We start from the raw sequence: 24,989 nt of genomic DNA on the forward strand, positions 1-24,989 counted from the left end.
GGGGTTAAAAATGAGACGAATAGTCTGCTCTGTTTAGGAGAGTTGTATGTGGAGTACCACTTGCAAATTTCAGCCGTACTGCACACAGGATCAAATAAAGAACCTATATACAGCAGGTAACTGTTCGGGATTAAGGAATGCATGGAGTCAGCTTAGAACATTCAATCTCTTCAAAGATAATTTTGGAAGAGAAATGATGTTTCAATGAATAGCTGCACAATAAGGAGGCACTTATAATGCAGAAAAAAAAATATGGAGTTGTTTTGCTGAATAATGCAAGAAACCTGGTATGTGGAAGACAGTAGAGAGGAGAAAGACGAAAAACAGAGTTTTCAAATTTGTGGTCTGGTCACAGTGAAGTCGGAATCGGACATATTCTGAAACAAATTGTCCAAGCGTGTGAGTCATTGTAATAGTTGCACGAGAACACATCGTTTCTTATTCTTGGAATAACTTGCGTCGTCGCCTGAATCATGTCTTGCACTAAGAAACTGAATCCCCAGAAGGTGTCGCAATGAAACGAGGTCTTAATATTACAACATTTACTCCGGTCTTCACGATCAGACAGTTTACATCCAGGTATGGGCTGTATTCTGGATTGAATAGACATTAACAATTTATTTTGCATGATACACCATGTATGTTAGTGGAAACCTGTTAGTGGCAGGGCCACTTAAATTGATCTGAGTCACTTATATTATTGTATCCCAGCAGAGAACTTTTCGAAAGTAGAGTCCCTAGGGTGACGCCAGCAATCTTCTCTGTAACTGATATGATGCTGGTCGATATATCTGATCAAAACTCTGTTCAGGGTCATTTGAGGGACCTTTTAGGCTCTTCTCAGATCCTCTCTTGACCCTATTGATGTATCATGCACCAGCTAGTCCGGTGCCAGCCAGCCAGACCTCGCCTATATTGTCGTACTGTGGGACTGGATCTTTTAAGTAAATCGTGTTCAGAACCTCCAAAAGTATACTGTATATAATACACATGATAATATATATAAAACGTGCCGAAATAGCAATGCGTAATGGCAACACTACGCTGACCTACCCTTTCTGTAAATGAAAGCACTGAAAATGTTCAGCAAAGGGATATGGTCAGGATCAAGTCCTGAGGGGTGGTGAAAAGGGAGTTCCAGCTCTCCCTGTCACCAGCTTGCCATCCACCTCAGGCGTACCATCCGGTTCGGCTGGTGCTACAATCTACTCCTCCAAAATGATGTCGACATCAGGATGACATAAATTCTAGAAAAGCTTTTACTGTTTTTTCGGGCTTCTCTAAGTATCACGACTGCATATCAGTCAATAATAAGAGTAATTAGGGTAAGGATAGGGAGAGGGCGAGAAGTCACATACATCCCTTCCTCAATCCATAAAGACACTGAAAGTATTAGGCAATTTACGCTCTTAATACCTCTACCTTCAACTGTCTATACCACACTACATGCACATAAGATATCACACCTATTTCCATATCCTTTAGCAATGACCGCCGCATTAACTTCAGCAAACGAGGTTGTATCTCGGATTGCCACCACCGGCAGGGTAGGGCTGGTGGCACACGGTCCTCCCGGTCGCCATCAAGCGACTGTGCTGGCAGCAACTGTTGCAAATTCCATTCATGGTCATCAGCGGAGGAGTGCAGGTGCGGCCTTATTCTTCACCAGTATCCGTGGTCTCAGTACTAAATTCATTTCCGTTCATTTTTTCCTACAGACCATATCCACTTTAGCCCTGTGCCTCACAGGGGAGGCGGTGGCTCAATCGGTAGAGAGGTGGCCTGCAGTCCTAGCGGACCCAGGTTCGAATCCCGGCTGGGGCAGGGAACAGTTTAAGGATTTGAATTTCAGTATATCAGGCTTTACTGATGTACCAGAAGATCCGCCGACATGTCGTAAAAATACCCCCGCCAATACCAATACACCAGTTCTGTATGAGACAGCCCTAGCATGTATTCAATATGGACGGTGGTGTTAGCGCCGAAGTGGTGACATGTAGAGATGTATGGTATGTATGAGGACTGCTGGGCCTTGATAGCAGGCTGTGAAGCCTATGCCCAGAGTCGGGACACATAAAAAAAAAAAAAAGAACCCCCAAACACTCCATCTATTGAAATATCCCCATTTTGTTTTCCTGGTTAACATCTCACTAACTTCCGTAACATGGGTGGCACCTGCTGTTATATCAAATCTGAATATGCAGTTGACACTGTGCTAACTTCACTTTAGCAAATTTTGATGACTCATTGTATAAACTAAATTATCTAAAGTTTATCAAATATATCTATGTACTCTATCGTTCCCCCAGTGCTTCTTCAGAACCCAGTGTATTTGACTCCATATCCACACAGTTGAGCAACCTTAACCTTGCCCTTAGCACCGAAATTACCATTTTGGGTGATTTTAACGTACATAATGTTGAATGGTTATTGCATTCTGCCAGGACTGACGATGCTGGTCTAGAGTGCGAGCTGTTTGCAGAATCATTTAATCTCACGCAGTTGGTAAAGCAACCAACCAGAATGCCAGATAATCCTGATCACAATGCCCATCTCTTGGATCTATTCCTAATATATAATCCAGATCAGTACAGAATAGAAGTACTGTCACCACTTGGATCCTCTGACCAGTCTCATCAAGGCCTCGTTAGTCAACCCCCCCCCCAAGCCTTCCCGTTCTAAACCTGTCTGGGTGACCCGATGGCACTTCGATAGGGCAAACTGGGATGTATTTAGAAATTATCTTGCTGACATTCCATGGCAGTCTTTCTTCTCTAGTGATGTCAGTTCTATCCAGTCCCACATTAATAACTTAATACTAGCTGGTATGGATTAATTCATACCAAGTCAACAGTTCACTAAAAGATCGAACTCTCGAAAGTGGGTTCATAGCAACTGTGCCAGAGCAACGGCCCAAAAAGTCATTAGCATGTAACTCTTACTTAAAAACAAACTCATCTGAATCACTCTGTCTATATAAAATTGTTAGAAACCCTGCAAAACCTGTAATAAATCTCGCTAAATCACACTTTCTTCAAAATCAAGCGTCAGAACTACTTAACAACCCTAATGACAATTGAATATTCTGGTCAGCTCTCAGTTCTTTATATAAAAACACTAAAAAGTCATCATCCATTCCCCCACTATAATCCTCAGGTGGCAACATTACAGATGACCCGCGCGGGAAAGCGAATATGTTTGCCAGTACATTTGCCAGAAATTCTACCGTAGAGGAAGTGAGCCAGAACGTCCCAGAACTTGAACTTGACTCTCCTGAAACTCTTCCACTTAAAATACAGACTAGATACATAAAATCCATCCTAGACAATTTACCAACCAACAAAACTCCAGGCCCAGAAGAAATTCCTCCAATTGTTTTGAAAAATGTTCCCCAGAACTTGCCTCTGTTCTAGCTAACTTATTCAGACTATGCATACGTACGTCTTCATTCCCTAATTCATGGAAAGAAGCCAGTATCCACCCAGTTCCAAAGAAAGGAAGTTCCTCTAACCCCACTGATTACAGACCATAAGCTATCACATCTCTTAGTAATGTATTTGAAATTGTGATTAATAAGCACATAGTTAATTAGTGATAGACTATAAGGTTTTCGTCACGAAAGATCCACCGTTGACATACTCAGTCTCCTTAGTCATACCATTCATCAATCAACTGACCAACATGGGAACTTATGTAGTAGCCCTTGATATTTCTAAAGCTTTTGACAGTGTGGCAGGTTCCCTGCTGTCCAAATTCCTTTCCTATGGACTAACGTCTTTTTTTCCCATTGATTTCCTCATATCTCAGTGACAGAAAAATAAGAGTAAAAGTAGATGATGTACATTCCAATTTCCACTCAATTAATGCCGGTGTGCCACGAGGATCATCAGTTCTGGTGCCAACCCTATTCCTAGGCCATATGAATGATCTCTTATCTGTCACCCACAATCCAATCCATTCATACGTAAATGACTCAACACTTCACAGTTCATTCACATTCAAACACCCATCTACATCTAACTCTTAGCTCAGTACAGCCATCTCCATAAATCAAGACTTATCTAAGATCAGTGAATGGGGATAAAATAACCTTGTCTCACTTAATTCTAGTAAAACCAAACATATACAATTAACTAATAGACAGATATTGCCAGATTCGTATATTACCTCCAGTGCTGCTAATATTCCCACCTCCAAAAATATTGAAATTCTCGGTGTTTCACCTAACAATGCCCTCAGCTGGACCCCTAACGTCAGATCATTTGCTTAAACCGCCTCAAAGAAACTTGGTTTATTGTACAGAGTCCGTAACTTCGTCACTGTCGAGCAGTTATAAGAATCATATGCGCTTTCAGCTTGAATACTGCTCACCCTTGTGGAATGGATGTGGAGAGGTTGCACTAAAACAGCTAGACAACATTCAGAATAAAGCTATTGGAATTATAAATAACCCTGCTATTATAAATAAACTACCTCCCCTACAAGTAAGAAGGAATGTTGCCTCCCTTGCATTGTTTTACAGATACATCTATGGCAAATACTCTGACAAAGTTGCGTCCAATGTGCAACTTCTCCATGCCTTCCCTTGTGTTACACGGGCATCTGGTAGCGCTCATGCCTGGAATGTCACTCAGCCATACTGCAGAATTCATTTATTCCTTGAACTGCATTGCTCTGGAACTCGCTTTCCTGGAGTTGTTTCCCCCCAAACTTCAACCTACAGCTGTTCAAGTCCAACTGTTACAGTTAGTGTATGAATGGAGGACGCCAATAATCTGATGTATGGATTTTTGTTTTATTCCTCTATTCTGTTTAAAATAATCACTTGAAAAGTAGAAAGGGATACTGATGTGATATGTGCGGAAAAGATTGTTAAGGAAGAGGTGTTAGGAAGTTCACAAAGCCACCTAGCATACGAACATGTGTCCAATATCATACTCTATGCGACGAGATCCTAGTTGAGACTGTACTACTTTATAGTCACGTGGCCAAGCAGGATTTCTGGTCATCTGCGACGTAAAGCTAACATTCCAAGTCCTGTAATTTTCTTTCTATTTTGTGGTTGTGTCTGTGCAGGGACGTGATTGCCTCAGGGCTGTACTTCCCGCTGTACGAGTGTCTGACGGGGCGGGAACATCAGCCGTCAGCCCTCATGGTGGTATGGGCGGGAGGCATGGCAGGTATGGAGTTGTGGAGAGAACCGGCACATAACTTTTTACCGTTGTTTCTTTGGCAGAGAATACGCACTATTTTTTTTTTTCCTATACCAGTTAAGTTGTGCATGCTGCACATTAACCCCCTTAATCAGATGATGTATCTTTAATTATTTTATTGCTCTCTTCATACAGTTTCACTTAACATAGGAGACTTTTCGGACTGGTGAGGCTGAAAATAGCTACCATTTTCTTCTTCACTAAAACAAGTCTCCCAAAAGCTGAAAAATCACCAGGAAGTATCATGAGTAAAATATGAAGTACGTCATCGGTGTGTGTTAATATTCACTTATATTTATGCAAACAACATTGCTGATATTAAAATAATATAAATGGCATGAAAGAGAAAATTATCACGTAGCAGGCAAAACAAATCGCTTTGTAAGAGATGTTAGAAAGCTTAGTATGACCCTTCACCGTATCAAAACACAACTCTATCATTCCACTGACATAATTTTCATTGTATTTTTGCTAGTACAACACGAATTAATACAACTTAGGGATGACTCTCCCACTAGGAGTTAGTTACAACATTAATTGACGCTTGCATTACTAGAAATCCATACAATAGTCAAAAGAGCTTGTGTGCAGAAAAAAAAATAGTTAAAAGTACGTACAAAGAGTAAAGTGGTTAAACTAGTAGTAGCAGCAGCAGCAGTAATAGTAGTAGTAGTAGTAGTAGTAGTAGTAGAAGTAACGCTATTAGTAGCTACAACCCCAGGCTCATTTTTTTTATGCATGGAAAAAGGAACCAAAGGCCAGGAGCCCGCAAACCTTTCCTTCCAAGAAAACAAAAACAAAAATACTACAACACAGAGCCAAATTCAAAATCCGTTCATCTTGAGAAGCCTGGACACACTACTTCTGAAAGACTGGAGATTATAAGAAGTAGGAAATAGAGACAGAGGGAGACAGTTCCAGAGTTGACCTGTTGCATAAATGAAAAACTGGGAGTAACGGTTAACTCTTGCACTACAGAGTTGGACAGAAAAGGGATGAGACTTTGTTGCTAGATTGCTGCTACACGCCCGTCGTAGAGATGGAGGGATGCAAGAAGACAGTTCAGAGAAGCAGTGACCATTGAAGTAACGATAGAAAAGGGGACAAAGATGCAACAGTGCGGTGAAGAGACAGAGGCTGAAGGGAGCCAGTAAGAGGAAAAGAGTTAATTAGACGAATAAACCTTTGACTCCACCTTGTTGAGAAGAGCTATATGTAGGGAGCCCCCCCACACATAAGAGTTGTACACTACACAGGGGCGAATAAAACCAGTGTATAAAGTCAGCAACTGTGCAGGGGAAAAGAAGGTATGGAGTTGGCTTATCATACCTATTCTCTTGGAAGCAGATTTACAAGAGATGTAATATGATCTTTCCAAGATAAATCACTAGAGAATGAAACCCCAAGTATGTTTAAGGATGGATGATGCCTGAGTGGGCTGGATATTATAAAACATTAGTGAGTACGTCTGGGGAAGATTTTGTTGGCAGTGAGGCGATGAGACAGAAGCTGAAGGGAGTCAGTAAGAGGAGGAGAGTTAATGAGACAAAAAACCTTTGACTCCACCTTGTTGAGAAGAGCTGTATGTAGGAAGCCTCCCTACACAGGGGCGAATAAAACCCGTAAATAAAGTCAACAACTGTGCAGGAGTAAGAAGGTACGGAGTTAGCTTAGTGCACCTAATCTTTTGGATGCAGATTTACAAGAGATGTAATATGATCTTTCCAAGATAAATCCCAAGAGAATGAAACCCCAAGAATGTTTAAGGGTGATGCAGGAATGAGCTGGATATTATTAAACATTAGTGAGTACTCCTGTGGAAGATTTTGTCGGGTTGATAGGTGTAAGAACTGAGCCTATGGTACATTAAAAAACAACGAGATTACTTCTACCCCAGTCAGAGATACGAGCCAAGTCAGACATTAGATGTGCCATAGCCTCATCCATTGCTGAAGTAACTGCAGAGATGGACGTTGCGGGAACTGAATGGAAAGTCAGACATTAGCTGTGCCATACCCTCATCCATTTGTTGAAGTAATTGCTGGGATGGATGTTGCGGGAACTTAATGGAAAGGTGAAGGATGAAATCACCTCCCATGAATGGATACCGTTAGATGTACACCTTAGAAGGTCATTGATGAATAAAAGAAAGAGAGTTGGTGATAGGACAGAGCCCTGAGGAACAATAAGTTGATAGATCGAGGAGAACGGTGATGCTACAGAACGACCAGAAAGGAAGCTAGAGATGAAGGCACGGATAGAAGGATAGAAACCATAAGAGGGCAAAGAAGAGAGAACCTGTATTTTTTTACACAGGACAAATCATCAGAGAAATTACCAATATGCCGGGAATCGAACCCGGGACTCTCAGGTGAGAGCCAGGCAGCATACCACTACACCACGACCAGTCGTGGTGTAGTGGTATGCTGCCTGGCTCTCACCTGAGAGTCCCGGGTTCGATTCCCGGCATATTGGTAATTTCTCTGATGATTTTTCCTGTGTAAAAAAAAAAAAAAATACAGGTTCTCTCTTCATTCTGACTTGCCGTAAGTGTTTGGGATAGATTAAAAGCATCTACTTGCCCGAGTGCCAGGGGGTTAACTCACCCTCTTCAGGCCCACAGTGGGGACGGAGGGACGTTGGTTACAAGATTGTGACAACGTGAGGTAACTTTTTACCTGGTCGTGGTGTAGTGGTATGCTGCCTGGCTCTCACCTGAGAGTCCCGGGTTCGATTCCCGGCATATTGGTAATTTCTCTGATCATAAGAGGGCAGTTTGGAATTTAAAGATTTATGCTAGACTCGATCGAAACCCAGTGAACTGCAGTCCGAATTTCCCTTCCACCGAAGTTCACCTATTCTCGGGAGATAGGGACGGAACTGAGGGATATTGTAACAGGGAAGTTCCAGTGCCTGGTCTACAGATAACAGAAGACTTGGATTTGACGTGAAAATGGCTACTTTGTAGTAACGGATCCAAAGCCGGGAAATGGTCCTTTAAGTTGAAACCTCGAGATCTTGGCTCGTAGCCAACATAAATTGATGAAACTCACAGTGAAGCAAGCTAACAGTTTCTATTTCAATGGTTTGGGTCCATTACTGCAGCTGCCTGTCGGCTTCGCCGACCCTGTCAAATCCACGTCTTCACTCACCTATGCCAGGTCACATCAATGTCATCATAAGAAGGCGTCCCTCTCCATCACAAGACATGAAGCCAAAAGGGGGTGTGCAAATATAGCGCCAAAATACCTCTTCCTTGCGAAGCATCACCCCTTCAGTCTCACGGTGCATTTTTTGCATCTGATTCTTCCCACGAACATATTTTATTCAAGCTAAAAAATATAACCCGAACTACTGAAGTTAATGAAGGCTATGTGTTGCCACTTCTGTTCAAAATCTCTCTTAATGAGAATAATATTGTTTGGAGGCGGTAGGAACACACCTCTTCTCCTCTAAACCTCGCCTTCTCATCCTTACTGAGACTCAGCTGTCTGAGGCAACTGACAGCAAACCCTCTTCTGCATCCTCCTAGTTTCTCTATACTCATTTCAAAGCCAAAGGTGGATGTTGCGTACATGTACGCAATGACCTCTCTTGCTCTCATGTTCCTGAACTTGATTCTTCTGAATTCTCTACTCTCTAGCTTCGGCTTTCCTGTCATTCTCTGACTAATTATATCTGTGCCGTTTACTTATCTCCTAATTCTTCTGACTATCAAAAATTCTTTGATTATCTTACTTCTATGATGGAACACATTCTATCCATTTCTCCTTTCTCTGACATCTCCATTCTAGGAGATTTCAATGTTCACCACCACCTTTGGCTCTCCTCTCCTTTCACTGATCCACCTGGTGAACAAGCCTTCATCTTTTCTATCCTAAATGACCTAGAGCAGCTTGTACAGCACCATACCTGTATCCCTGACTGCCTTGAAGAGAGCTCCAACATACTTGACCTCTTCCTTACAACTAATCCTTCTGCTTACACTGTTAATCTTTTCTCTCTGTTGGGCTCCTCTGATCATAACCTTGTTACCTTAACCTGTCCTATCACTATGGTAAGGCATGTGAACCCACCAAAGAAACTTCGTCTGTGGCACTTTGGAGCAGCAGATTGGGAGGCCCTCAGCCAGTACTTCTTTGAATTTCCCTGGAATGATTATTGTTTCCATGGCCGGGAGCCATCTGGGTGTGCCTTGCACATTACGGAGGTTATTCTCTCAGGCATAGAAGCATACATTCCTTTCTCATATCCTTTGACTCATGCAAGCAAGTCTTGGTTTAATCATGCTTGTTCTAATGCTGTCTGCAACAAGGAGTGGGCCTATAAAAGGTACCAGAGCCAACACACCCCTGAATCACATTTTTTTTTATGTTTCTGCCCGGAATCGTGCGAAGTCTGTTCTTCACACTGCTAAAAATAATTTCATCTGAACTAAATGCTCTCAACTCTCCAACTCGAATTCTTCTCACTTCTTCTGGCACCTTGCCAAAAACCTTTATAACAATTTTACCTCATCATCCTTCCCTCCTCTTTTCTACTGTGATGACTCTGTACTTACTTCTTCTACTGATAAAGCAGATCTCTTTGCTGAGACTTTCTCCTCCAATTCCACCTTAGATGATTTCGGTGCTGTTCCTCCATCACTTCCCCCCTCTGACTTCCTCATGGCTGACATTAAAATGTCTTCAGCTGATGTATTTTCTGCCATCACTGGCCTCAATAATAACAAGGCATATGGGCATGATGGAGTCCCTCCTGTTGTCCTCAAGAACTGTGCTTCTGTGCTTACACCCTGACTTGGTAAAATCTTTCGTCTTTGTCTTTCAACTTGTACCTTTCCTTCTTGCTGGAAGTTTGCTCTCATTCAGCCAGTCCCAAAGAAGGGTGACCATTCCCAACCGTCTAACGATCGTCCAATTGCTTTAACACCCTTTCTCTCAAAAGTTTTCGAGTCTACTCTTAACAGAAAAATTTTAAAGCATCTTTCTTATCACAACCTTCTTTCTGATCGTCAGTATGGGTTCCGTCAGGGATGCTCCACTGGCGATCTTCTCACCTACCTTTCAGACTCCTGGTCATCCTCCTTTCGGGATTTTGGCGAAAGTTTTGCTATTGCACGTGACATCTCAAAGGCTTTCGATCGAGTCTGGCATAAATCTTTAATTTCCAAACTGCCCTTTTACAGTTTCTATCCTTCAATCTGTGCCTTCATCTCTAGGTTCCTTTCTGGTCATTCTATAGCTGCTGTTGTAGATGGCCATCGTTCTTCTCCAAGATCTATCAACAGTGATGTTCCTCAGGGCTCTGTCCTATCACCAACTCTCTTCCTTTTATTCATCAATGATCATCTAAGCTGTACATCTAATCCTATCCACTCGTACGCTGATGATTCCATCCTTCACCTTTCCATTCGGTTCCCTCAACGTCCATCTCAGCAGTTACTTCAACAAACAAGGGATGAGGCTTTGGCACACCTGATATCTGACTTGGCTCGTATCTCTGACTGGGGTAAAAATAATCTTGTTGTTTTTAATGCATCAAAGACTCAGTTTTTACACCTATAAACCCGTCAAAATCTTCCACAGGAGTACCCACCAATGTTTAATAATATCCAGCTTAATCCTCCATCATTCTTGAACATACTTGGAGTTTCATTCACACAGGACTTATCTTGGAAAGATCATATTGCATCTCTTGTAAAATCTGCTTCCAAGAATTTAGGTGTGCTAAGCCGACTCCGTGCCTTCTTTACCCCTGCATAGTTGTTGACTTTATACACGGGTTTTATTCGCCCATGTATATAATACAACTCTCTTGTGTGGGGAGGCTCCCCACATATAGCTCTTCTCAATAGGGTGGAGTCAAAGGCTATTCGTCTCATCAGCTATCCTCCTCTTACTGGCTCCCTTCAACCTCTGTCTCTTCGCAGCACTGTTGCCTATTTATCTCTTTTCTATCGCTACTTCCATGGTCACTGCTTCTCTAAACTGTCTGCTTGCATCCCTCCACCCCTACGACGGGCGCGTAGCACCCATCTAGCAACAAACTCTCATCCCTTTTCTGTCCAACTCTCTCATGCAAGAGTTAACCGTTACTCCCAGTCCTTCATTTATGCAACAGGTCAACTCTGGAACTGTCTCCCTCTGCATGTATTTCCTACTTCCTATAATCTCCAGTCTTTCAAATGTAGTGTGTCCAGGCATCTCGATATGAATGGATGTTGAATTTGGCTCTCTTTTATATATATTTTTTTTTTCTTGAAAGGAACGTTCATGTGGGCTCACCCTTTGGTTCCTTCTTCCTCGCATAAACACACACACACACACACACACACACACACAGGAGCTACCAAGGAGAGCAGACGTGGGCCGATAGCGCTCCATACCGAGCCAAGCTCTGTACCAGGTTAGACTAAATGTTTTTTTATTATTAAAAAAAAAAATAGGAAGTTTAAACAAGACTTGTTCAAACAGAAAAGAGAACCGGGTAGCGAAACAATGCTCTCAGTCAGCTGGTTGTTTGTTTAGACTACAACTGCCCCAGGGAATGTAAGTACTCTGTGATGTTAGTATCGCAAAATGGCCACATACTTTAGTAAAGCAAATTTGGAAAAGAAAAGGGATAAAGGTAGAAAGCAAGATGATGATTTCTACCAAGAACTGGTTGAAATGGAGACACAATAAACTGGTTGAGCGTGTACACAGACTGGAGTTGGCTTTCCAGAATGAAATTGATGAAATAAAGAAGCAGATGCACGTACAAAAGGAAGAAATAGAAAAACTAGGAAGGGACGTCAACAAGAAAGACAACCATATGTGAACTAACAGTGGAATTGAGTACACTTAGGAGGAAAATGAGTGAAATGGCAAGTACAGTAGTCTACCATGAGAGTATTATGGAAGAGTTCAAAAATGATACAGAGACAATTAGGCAAGTAAGCAGTCTGATAGACCAGAGCAGTGATATTGAGAAGAAGATAACACAGGTGAATGAAGCTGTGCAAAGCTACAAAAATGATGTGGAAACCACGTATGCTGAAATGGTGAAAGTATAGAAAGACTTAGAAACAAGGGTGGAAGAAAAAAGCATTAAAAAGGAAGTGAAAAGAATAATCCAAAACAATCCAAAGTTAGTCAGAGATTCAGTAGACATCAACAAATCTATAGTAATCACTGGTATAGAAGAGGAAGAAGTAAAAAACAAGATCTCAAGAGACAAAAAGGAGATGGCAAATGTAATGAGTCTATTGAAAGAAGTATCAGAGGAAATCTGTAGTAAAGACATAGAGGAACACAAAAGGTTAGGGAAATATGAGAAAAGCAAGTCTAGACCTCTCGAGGTAACTTTCCAGAGTGTAAACACCGTGGAGGAGATACTAAAAAATGCAAAGAATCTTATGGAAAAAGAGGAGTTCAAAAATGTATGGATAAAAAGATGCCTAACACAAGAGGAACTGGAATTACTGAAAGAGAAGAGGGAAGAAGCAAAAACAAAAAAATGAGGGAAGGTCAGAGGAGGAGAAGAACACATTTTTTTTACAAAGTAATTGGATTGCAGGTACGAAAGTGGTACATAACCAGGAGGGAATAAAAAGGAGGAAGGTAGTAGAACCATGTCATGACAAGTATATAAACAAGATGATTAAGTTGATGTACTCAAATGTGGATGGAATGGTATTTGAATTATTAGAGATGAATGATTATATCAGAGAAAATGAACCACATATAATACGCCTAACTGAAACATAATTAGCACCAAGGATATCAAATGACAAACTAAACTTAGAGGAATATAATATATGGAGAAGAGATAGAAACTTAAAAAAAGGAGGAGGAATTATAATATTAACTAAGAAAAATCTAAAAGTCAATGAAATAAAACTAGATATACCCTCACAAGTAGAACTGATTGCAGTAGAGATCAATACATCTGAAGGGAAAGTAATTGTAGCCAATTTGTATATGCCACCCAGATCAAACACATGGGAAAGAGACGAATATGAGGACCTGGCAGAGTACAATTCAGAGTTTAAGAGCATTACTACATAAAATGGAAGAGAAGTCGGAAAGAATTATACTAACTGGAGATTTTAATACAAATATAAATTGAAATACTCTAGATATAATAAGCCAAGAAAGCTGTTGGGACCAAAAGCTCCTGGATCTCGAGCAAGAGTTTTTCCTAACGCAACATGTGAGGGAAACCACCAGAAAAAGAGGACTCGATGTACCTTCAGTGCTAGATCTCATACTTACTAGGCAAGAAAATGATATTGACAGTTTAATATATCACCCTCCACTCGGCAAAGGCGACCATGCAATACTAAAGTGCAACTTCAGGATAGCATATGACATTGTTAACAGCAATGAAAGTTACAAAAAGAGCCTAAACTATAAAAAGGGATCATGACCTAAAGAAGTATTTCTTAGAAGTTGATTGGGAAAATGAGCTTAGAGGACAAGATTTAAATGCTGTATATAAAAAATTCTGTGAATTTTATAAAATAGGAGTCCAGAAGTACATCCCACAGCACAAAGAAGCAGATAAGAAAATACAGAAATGGTTCAATGCAGAATGTAAAAAATCAAAAGAAAGAAGAGATTTGTTGTGGAATAGATACAGAAGACACAATAGTGAAAGGGCATATAATAATTACAAACAGGCAAGAAACGATTATACAAGAATAAGGAGGGAAGCCCAAAAACAGTTTGAGGAGGATATCATAAATAAAAGTAGTGATCAACCGAAGCTATTTTACAGCTACATCAGAAGCAAAACCAAAGTAAAAGATATAATACAATCCATTACGGACGAGGGAATCACCTATACACAAGAGAAAGATATTCGACGAGGGAATCACCTATACACAAGAGAAAGATATTCGTGAAGCACTAAATAAGAATTTCAAATCAGTTTTTAGAGAAGAAAAAAATTTTGAGAGGGACTGTGTGGAACATGCATGTCCACGCATACTACGGATATACAAATATCAGAAAAAGTAATACAGGAGGAGTTAAATAAATTAGACAGAGGAAAAGCAAATGGTCCTGATGAAATTTCATGTTGGGAGCTACGAGAATGTGCAAAGGAGTTAAGTAAACCATTATTTTTAATTTTCAAGAAATCCTTGAGTCAAGGTAAACTACCTGATATTTGGAAGAGAGCAAATATTGTCCCCTTATTCAAGAAAGGGAATAGACAAAATCCACTCAACTACCGACCAGCATCACTGACCAGTGTTGTAAGCAAGGTATTAGAAAAGCTTATAAGAAAAGCTTGAGTAAATCATCAAGAAGAACACAATATGATAACAGAAAGACAGTTTGGTTTCAGAAAAGGAAAATCATGTGTTACTAATCTGTTGAGCTACTATGACAGAGTAACAGACACAATACAGGAAAGAGAAGGATGGGTGGACAGTGTCTATTTAGATTTCAAGAAAGCATTTGACACAGTACCACACCAAAGACTTTTATGGAAACTGTACCATCAAGGAGGAATTCGAGGCAAACTGTTTTGTTGGATGCAAGATATTCTCAAAAAAAGAGAAATGAGAACAGTACTAATGGGAAACTACTCATCATGGAAAGAAGTGACTAGTGGAGTACCACAGGGCTCAGTGCTGGCACCAATCATGTTTTTAGTGTATATAAATGATATAGACAGTAACACTGGAAATGAAAGCTATCTAAATATGTTTGCGGATGATGCAAAAATACAAAAGAGAATTACTAACACAGACTCTTGTAAAGAGCTACAAGAAGAATTAAATAAACTTCATGAATGCAGTAATACATGGCAAATGGAATTCAATGTGGACAAGTGTCATGTAATCAAGTTTGGTAAAAGTGGAAAAAGACCTGATTGGGATTATACGTTAGGAAATAAAACCCTACACACATCAAAAAGAGAGAAGGACCTAGGAGTGATTATCAATAACAGACTATCTCCGGCCGGCCACATCAATGAGAAGGTACGGAACATGTATACACTGCTTGCAAATATGAGAATAGCATTCACATACATAAATGAAGACATGCTAAGAAAGATAATAACATCATTCATCAGACCAACCCTGGAGTATGAATCAGTAGTCTGGAGTCCTCATCTCAAAAAACACATAGACAAGATTGAAAAAGTTCAAAGGGCCGCTACAAGACGGATACCAAGCTTAAGGGACCTAAGCTACTAAGGTTGACTAAATAAACTGAATCTACCTACACTACAGGAGAGAAGGAAAAGAGGTGACATGATAATGCTATATAAATGCATATCAGGAAAGGAAAAAATAGACATAAATGATTACTTAACATATTGGGAAGCATCAGCAAGAGGACACTGCAAAAAACTGCATAAGAAGAGAGGTGATAAAGACGTGAGGAAATTCAGTTTCCCAAACAGAGCAATTGATCAGTGGAATGCACTACCGAATGAAATAGTGTGTGCCAAAACAATTCAGAAATTTAAGGATATGTACGATAAAAATAGTTTAAGATATGGGACAGTACAAGCTTGACTCATTCCTTTAAAGATACAATTAGGTAAGAACAATTAGGTAAGAACACACACACACACACACACACACACACACACACACACACACACACACACACACACACACACACACACACACACACACACACACACACACACACACACACACACACAGACGTTGTGCTAAAGGTGATAATCACTACTCGCTAAGTTATTTTTTCCTACTACCAGTAGATAATAATCTCCAGCTTAGGAGAGCCGTTTTGTTGTCAAATAATTCATTAAAACATATGAAAACATAAACGCCTCATGGTGTCTGCCTCCATTCAGGGGCGTAGCCAGAAAGTTCACAAGGGGGGGGGGAAGGGGCGGAGAAAGATGTCTTTAGATTTTGCCAAAGGTGGTGGGAGGCAATCGAAGCGAGCCTCTGCAGCTGGGGGGGTCTTGGGGGGTGGCTGTGAGCCCCCCCAGGAAAATTTTTGACAAGTACTTTTAGGTGCTTTCTGAGGCCTATGTAGGTATGTATTGGAGTATTTAGATGATAACTTTTTATAATGAAAATGGCGAAAAATCGAGCAAGAAAATAATTTTGGCTGACAAAAGAGGCGTTTTTAATGATCTCTATGGAATAAAACCACAATAATGCATCTGGGAGCCTCATGTGCATTTTCTTCGCCTTTCAGAGGATAATAATCCTAGCTATGTTAGTTGGAACCTGCAAATGTCAAAATTAATCTGACAAAATGCGATAACAAAAACATTTTATTGCGTTCTAAAGGAAAGCAATATAGTTTCCAATATTTCACAAATCTCTTGTTACCTCAAGACTTATCATATATTAAGAACCACTTTCATAGGCCATACATCATCTATAATTATAAATGTGCCATGCATTGGAATTCTACCCTCTTGGTTTAACTGAAACGGTAAGCCTTTAAAATATGCTAAATTACTTAGACTTGTCTGCTATTTTTAACTAAGTGTTCCAAGAAAATAAATATTTTAAACTATACATACATACATAGATATATATATATATATATATATATATATATATATAGATATATATATATATATATATATATATATATATATATATATATATATATATATATATATACCGGTATATCTATCTATCCATCTATCTATCTATCTATCTATCTATCTATCTATATATATATATATATATATATATACCTGAATTCATATATCTATATCTATATCTATCCATCTATCTATCTGTCTATACACACACACACACACACACACACACACACACACACACACACACACACCTAATTTCTGCTTAGATCACAGGCAATAAAAGTTCTAGCACTCATTCGAGGTGATCTTTTTCATACTTTGAACAGACCTTGCTGAAGAGATCATAGTTCTGATAAATTTAATTCTAAAGAAACACTGATTAGCAAAAACAAGATATTGTCGAACTCAGGCAAATAAAGGTAGTTTTGTTCATACTGATACTCTATAACCGCTATATCATCTAAAATGAAAAAAAAAAAACACCAATTCTAGTGATACAAATATGCTATCAGCATTTTGCAAGCTATGACCGTACTGTATATTCATAGGAGGAGATTTAATCTTCTTGTTTTTCTTTTTGAGAACCGATCCAAAATTATGTCTGCATGACGCTGACTCAGCACGATTCTCTCTCTCTCTCTCTCTCTCTCTCTCTCTCTCTCTCTCTCTCTCTCTCTATGTTTAGAGTGTTTTATTTAATTATATATATTTTTTTTAAGATTAATTATAATTTTTTTTAGTCCCAAACTATTTCAAGGCCCTCAAGCGGGGGAGCGGCCACCTCCTCTGCCCCCCCCCCCTCCGCTACACCCCTGCCTTTATTTTCCTTCCCCACAGGTTACATCTCGAACTAAAAAAAATCTCTCTGGTGCTAAATAAAATCGCCTGACACTAACAAGCTAAAAATGAATGTCTTCTGCCAGAAAGGGTTAACGGCAATAATAATAACCACATTGTTATAGAATAACACCTTTTCCCTAGCAAACGCCTCTCTTTTTACCTTCAGTTCGGTGACGTATTATTTTATTCTTGCTCTTTCCAAACAGTTTTATTAAGCTTTGGAGAAGCTTTTCGAAATGGAGCGCCTAAATAGCCTTAATTAACCCCTTCACTGCTTGACATCCTTTATCACATAGGTAATAGTCGTCTGCTAGTAACGAGCAAACTCCAAAATTCTGTACGCCACCGGATTCAGGGATGAATCGCTGAACTCCGTAGGGTTTGTCAGTGCTAGATGAAATATTATTTTAACCAGCTTAAAATGTGGTAGGTGGGGGCTCTCACCATCCACTCACTCGATGTAGTGCAGCTCTCGGGTGTCTGCCCTTTCCTCTCCATCCTTCTTTCCTTCCATTCTCTTCTGTCTTTCTTTCCTTCATTCTTTCCTTGTCCTTCTGCCTACGGGTGACTTTACACTCCCTCTTCTGTCTTTCTTTCCTTCATTCTTTTCACTTCCTTCACCCTGTGGGTGACTCTACACTGAGTGACAAGTCAAATGGTTTCCTGTGTACCAGGAAACCATTTGCTATGCTGCGTGGTAACCATATAATCAAATTTTGGCGCCTGGTGGTTTAGTGGGTAATTATTGCGCTCCAATCGGATTGAGCCGGTGAAGGTTTATATCCAAGGGGTGGTTGGGGTTGATTGCTCATGTAATGCCACTCAGGGATGAGTGAGGCCGGTCACTCTCATCTTAAATGTCGGGACCAACTGCCTAGCCCCGGGCTCTTACGCTTTTCATGGGGCAATGTAGGATTGGATGATGGATGGATGGACCAGCTTAAAGCAAGGTCTCCCTTCGCACTGGAAACGATGTTGAGACTCATTTTAGTTATCAATCCCTTCATTACTATAACGTCTTATTCTATTTTTTATATTTCACTTTCGTATGAATGTATTTTGATCAGAAGAATATCTAAAAACAGAGGGGATTAATGAAAGCTATATCTATCAACTCAAATTCAAAAATTCTCTCTTAATCTAAATAAAATGGTTTGTACACAACAAGAATAACGCATAAACCTTTGGGATGAAAGTGTTATTTACCAAATGAAATCTTCTGGGGTTAGTGCTAAAAAAAATAATAATAATAAATAAGCATTATGATCAGTGAAGGAGCTAGAGTAATTAATGCCTTTCGTTTGTAACAGGATCAAAATTTAAAGGCCGTTATAAGAGATTTAATATTAAACCCTTTTATCTAATGAAGTATTTGCATTATATTCTTACTTCCTTCAGCGGATTTTATTGGGCTTTGAAGAATTATTTTTTAATGGAAAGGTCTGATACAACTGTCATATACCTTTTCACTGCAAAAGATCGCCCAAAGGTAGGTACAGTCATCTGGAGGGAGCAAGAATAAGTCAGTATTGAAAGTCACCAGAGTGAAAGGGGGGTTAATGGGGATTCCAGGTAGCTACAGTACTTAATTAAGAGAGGTCTCTCGTGAGAATAAAAGAATATGGCAGTGGCAAGAGTAAATAGAAAAAGGTTTGTACATATTGAGGGGATGTGCATGCTAGAGCAACTGTGTTTATAATAACCAAGATCCTCTTCTGTGATGTTTACAACACTCTGAATGATTTTTGATGTTTGAATGTTTACATATATTTTCTTTTCTACTTTTCACGCTGATTTCAAATATGTAGGTAGCTTTTCTCCATCACGTACAGTTTTTAAGTAGCCTAATATCGATTTAATTTTTCGTCTTTACTATGTGATACATGAATTCGGAGATTAAGATGGTAGTGAATATTTGATTTATTAATTAGTCAGGAGAATAGATCAATATAAATAAATGTTGTCATAATGTAGGTAAATATTAACCAAGTATTAAATAACAAGGAATATTTGGTTCATTAACTTTGGCAACTCTGATGCTGTGATCTTGAGCACACGTGTGCAGTAATCAGCTGATACTTCAGTGTCGTCTACATTTTGGTTGGTGTCGGTTGCACTGCAAGTTTGTCCATGTGAAATGAGTGCTTATACACGTATGTGTGTGAACAAGCCAAATACATTCTCCTACATATGTGCTAGTTATGTTGTCATCAGACAAGATATAACAGATTTTCTTAGGAATGTGAATTTCGCTTGCTTTGGTGTTCAACTCGGTAATCAAGACAAACCTTAGGCTCCACACAAAGTATGCCGCACGTATGTGAAGGGACTGAGACTTTGGAAAACCGGTGAAAAAAACAAAAACAAAAAAAACAATGCCCTCTGGAGTACCAACGGTGTGGTGAGGGCCACAGAACCACGTTGATTACTATTTCTGCATCATTAATGTTGATGGATATAGTGCAAAAAATAAAAAGAACCTACTATATACCAAATCCCCTCAGCTATACGGCCTGTTGCACAAGGAGTTGACCTTCCAGTTTCTCTTCCCCATGTTGTTTTGGCGAACGTTGCAGCGGAAAGTGATTGAGATGACGAAGGTGATACCTTCAGTCCTGACGAACTTGAAAATATCCCACAGATTTTCACACAGCGAAAACTCAGTTATTTGGTAAGAGATTTGAGGCTACCTAAGGATGCAACAGAAGCTCTTAATTTTAGACTGAAATCTGAAAATCTTTTGTCACCAGGAACCTTATTTTCACAGAGAACGAGAGGTATTGCCATGCTTTGCTGAGGACGAATCAATGGTGTTTTGCTGTAACATTCCAGACCTGCTGAACTATTTTGGGCTTGAATACAATCCTTCTGAGTAGAGGCTCTTCACTGACTCCTCCAAAAGGAGCTTAAAAGGTGTTTTGCTGCACAATGGGAATAAATATGCATCCATTCCAGCAACACACACTGTCCTACAGAAGGAGACGTATGAAAATGTGAAGAAGGTGTTGGTTAGTATCAAGTATGGGAAATACAACTGGCGGGTGCGTGGACATTTCAGAATCATAGGCATGCTTCGAGGTCAACAGGCAGGCTACACAGAAATGCTATGTTTCACATGCGAATGGGACAGCAGAGCTAAAGACAAGCACTGGGTGGTCAAAACCTGGCCACAAAGAGGAAATCTGTTGCCTGAATCAAAATATGTTTTGCACGAGCCCTTGATTGAACTCACCAGTGTACTGCTTCACCTCTACAATACACATCAAACTGAGTTTGATGAAACAAATTAAACAATTCGTCAAAGCTATGCCTGCAGATGGACTCTGCTTGCAGTACCTTTCAGACAAGTTCCCAAACATCACCACTGAGAACATTAAAGCAGAAATATTTGTCGGCCCTGAGATTCGTAAACTAATGAAAGACCCACAGTTTGAAATATATATATATATATATATATATATATATATATATATATATATATATATATATATATATATATATATATATATATATGAATGAAATTCAGAAACAGGCATGGGTGAGTTTCAAGTCTGTTGTCGAGGGCTTTTTGGGACACAATATGTGTTCAGAGTACAAATCCATAGTTGAGACTATGTTGCAGAACTTCAGGAAACGTAGGTGCAACATGAGTGTTAAAGTGCACTTTTTACACCCACCTCTCGATTATTTCCCGGAGAAACGGCCACCTGAGTGCGGAGCACGGTGAAAGGTCTCACCAGTACATCAAATAGATGGAGCGGAGGTACCAAGGAAAGTGGAATGTAAACATGATGACGGATTACTGCTGGACCCAAGAGAGAGACTGCAAGAAACTACCAGGGAGTGGAAGGAAGTCGAAAAAACCGAAGTTTCAAAGGAATAAAAAATACCCTATAATCATGGTTTGTGCATTCAAAAATTGTTTGTTTATATACATTATTCATTCCCCTTTTACTTTGTACTTGCAATTTACATCGAATTACTCGTATACAGAGTATAGTACTTTCATATGAAAAGCTTGCCTTACTAACAGAAAAACAGATTTTTTTTTTTCAACTATTTCCGCAAAATCTGTACATAATTGGGGAATACTGAAAGCATTTTTGAAATTAGCATTTAAAAAATGTTTAAGAATCAATCATCATTCACTTCATCTCAAAATGCAAAGTGGTGTTATTACCGATGCCAAAGGCGTAGATATTGTGATCCGGTGCTTTTCTGTGTATCTTACCCTGTATGTATTTCTGTTAATAATGAATTTGAAGAATGCCTGATCCGATCTGGAATAAAAGTGGCAAAAACACCGTGTGTTAGTGTGGGAAGAAGCCATTGAATTTGGTGCACTGATTTTGGTGATGGGTCAAGATCATATATCACTGTGTTGCGTTGTCTCATAAATGCCAAATCTAATTTATGGCAAACCTGCCATATACACTAGGTGTGAGGATGAGAAGCAGGTCCATTTTAGTGCAGATCGATAAAAGCTGTAGGTCACTGGTTAACGTCAAAATTCGAGGCCAGCGTTGCTGTACTCTTTGAGCAGTTTTATTTAGTTACGTTTTGTATTTTGTATATTCATATTTTTACCACCATAAAAACTCTAGTGGTCGAGAGAGCACTGGAATTCTTTTTTAGCTAACGCCAGACGATTATTATTCAGACAGGAAATGAGTCATCAGAGCCTATGAGAGTAAACATTGTCACCATACATCCAGACAATTTATTTGAAACAGAATCAGTCATTGAATCCTGACAGAATCCATACTATTGTCATTAAAATTTCATGGTCTTCACAAGTTAACTGCGCTGTTGCATCAAATGCTAAACGATTTATTGAGGAGGAAGTGTGTCTTATGTGCCTGACAGTAGGCAGTATTATCGTTAGATTAATTATCTTCTGTAGTTTATATAAATTGCTGTATTTTATGTCATGAAGTGTTTTTGACGTTAACAAAACGAAATAAATAATGTATGTTGCATAACACAGTTTTGTATTTTAAAGTCATTGACAGTTCTATAATACCGAAATATTCGTCATCCGACTGGAGGTTAAACTACCGTATATGAAAAAAACGTTGGAGATAAGAATGGAGTTGATGATAAATTCCACTTCATGTAGTCCAAGTGAAATATTCGGCCAGCGGTATGAAGAATTACTAGAGATGATGTGTTGTGCTGTTTCAGGGGTACTGTCCTGGGCCTCCATATTGCCGCTGGATGTGATCAAGTCTCGCATACAGGCTGACTCTCCAACCAACCCACAGTATACGGTACAAGTTCTCTCTCTCTCTCTCTCTCTCTCTCTCTCTCTCTCTCTCTCTCTCTCTCACTCTGTGTGTGTGTGTGTGTGTGTGTGTGTGTGTGTGTGTGTGTGTGTGTGTGTGTGTGTGTGTGTGTGTGTGTTTAGTATCCGTTTGAATGTTTCAGCGATGAGTAAATGTATGTGTGTCCCATTTCAATGAGGTATGTTGCATACTTTCCTGCTCTTTATTTTGCAGTCCAACCAGTACTATACTTCTATAGTAAGAGGTAGGATAATGATGGTTGGGATGATGATACTAATAATATTGAGGAAGAGGGCGACAAAAATAATGACGATGATGATGATGATAGCAAAATGTATTGGTCACTTCAACCAGTGGATGTTATTTGCATTTGATTCTTGCTTCCTGCAGACACTTCTTTTAGTTTAGTGGAGATTTCTTGAAGTGTTAATAAAATGTGTATGTGGGCCCTTCTGGTGGGAGTAATCACTTCTACATTGAATCAACGCATCTCGGTATAACCAATAAAAGACGTGACTTCATCAGAGTACAGAAGTTAAGACGTAATTGTGCAGTGAACTGAAGGGTAATTAAACTGTTTATTGAATCATGAGTTAGATAAGGCTAAGAAAGAGAAATTAAAACATGGCTAAACTTGTGAAAAGTGAGATATGGAAAATGAGGAATCTAAAGAAATGATGAAGGAAGAAAACTGATGTAAGAAGTGTGTAACAAGTACACGGTTACGAACAATGATTCGTCTAATATTTCACCTCTGCTACGTCCCATTTAACCCTGTTGGTCATTAATTATAAAAGAGGCGAGAATTGGTATGTTCCCCTCTCCACAAACGATGCACTTCCATTTGATGTACCAGGAAGGAATCTGGCGTGAATCTCTCAGCACATGGTAAACGTAGACTGTGCCCAACAGTCTGCTTGGCTGTCGACGAAACTGCTCTATCCTACTGCCACTTTGAGTCGCAGTTCTGTGTGGAATTTTTGCTTACAAGTTGGAGTAAAAGAAAAAAAAATATGAGTGAAGGAGCGTATGGACCATTCATTGGGTACTCGGTTTAATAGTTATCCGCAGTAGATTTTCTACATCATTTTCCTGCTTCTGGATCCCTCCCACCCAGTGTTTTATAGTTCATCCACATTAACTTGCAGGAAGTTATCACAATAAGATTATACGTATCTGGATCCTTTCCATAACATCTCTTCGTGAATAGCACCATATTCTAATGTTAATTTTGTACAGTTCATCACTGAAGATAGAGAAAGATGGCAATTTTAGGCCAAATTAAGGTGGATAGAATATAGCGGGAAAGAAACTCAGGAATATGATGATAAATAATGCTAAATTATGTGTGCGTGCAGGGAGCTGTGGTCTGTCTAGTGAAGAGCTACCGCTCTGACCGCTTGACGGCTGAAGCTGACTAACTGTATTACAGAGACCATATGTCTGCGTTGCTGACATTTATGTAATCAATATGAATTATTCCCGAACCGTCTTAAAATGTGCGTATGCGTGTGTGTGTACAGTATGTGTTCATTTTCGTGTACTCAGGGCGCTGTGGACTGCCTGGTGAAGAGCTACCGTGCTGCCGGCCTGTCAGTGTTCACTCGGGGCTTCTTCATGATGTCAGTCAGGGCCTTCCCTACCAACGGCGCCATCTTCCTCGCTTACGTCACCTCCCTCGACATCATAAGATCCCTCACTAGACAAGCAACTCCCAGGCTGGATTAAAAACAAAATACTCCTGTGGTTTGCCATTCTCTCTTTTCTTTTTAATAAGTTCAATCTCATATACTCATCTACTTGGCAGTTCTTTTTACAGTTTCTATTAATATGCTTTTCGCTTTGGCAAGTTTTCTTCAGTCTTTTGACGTATTTCATAGTTTATTTTTGGTAAATCCTTGATGATTATACTTATCTTTGGGGATTGCTGCTGAATAAAGTCGGAAACAAAGGCTACATAGACCTCTAGTTGGAAAATCTACCCTCAAGTGAAGGAAATCGTCTAATGGTGACAAGGATAAACTGAAAATTTATGTCCTTGAGCTGATGTGATTAAAAGCTCTTTCACATAATTCTTTATTTACAAATTTCTAAAGACCTATTTGCGTAC

At 39.6% G+C, this 24,989-nt stretch overlaps 1 protein-coding gene across 1 annotated transcript in view; it reads left to right on the plus strand.

Annotated features, from left to right (window-relative positions):
• Nucleotides 1–24,607, plus strand: part of LOC145394986 (solute carrier family 25 member 45-like) — a 30,875-nt gene extending 6,268 nt beyond the window's left edge. The window contains exons 2-4 of the mRNA XM_080268734.1: nt 5,077–5,180; nt 22,779–22,864; nt 24,428–24,607. Coding sequence (XP_080124860.1) covers nt 5,077–5,180; nt 22,779–22,864; nt 24,428–24,607 — 370 coding nt within the window. The remainder of the gene's footprint in view (nt 1–5,076; nt 5,181–22,778; nt 22,865–24,427) is intronic.
• Nucleotides 24,608–24,989: the final 382 nt, after the last annotated feature.

This window comes from Coenobita brevimanus, chromosome 29 (genome assembly GCF_032717465.1).
Source record: "Coenobita brevimanus isolate Jiangsu-jjx chromosome 29, ASM3271746v2, whole genome shotgun sequence".
Lineage (NCBI taxonomy): Eukaryota > Metazoa > Arthropoda > Malacostraca > Decapoda > Coenobitidae > Coenobita > Coenobita brevimanus.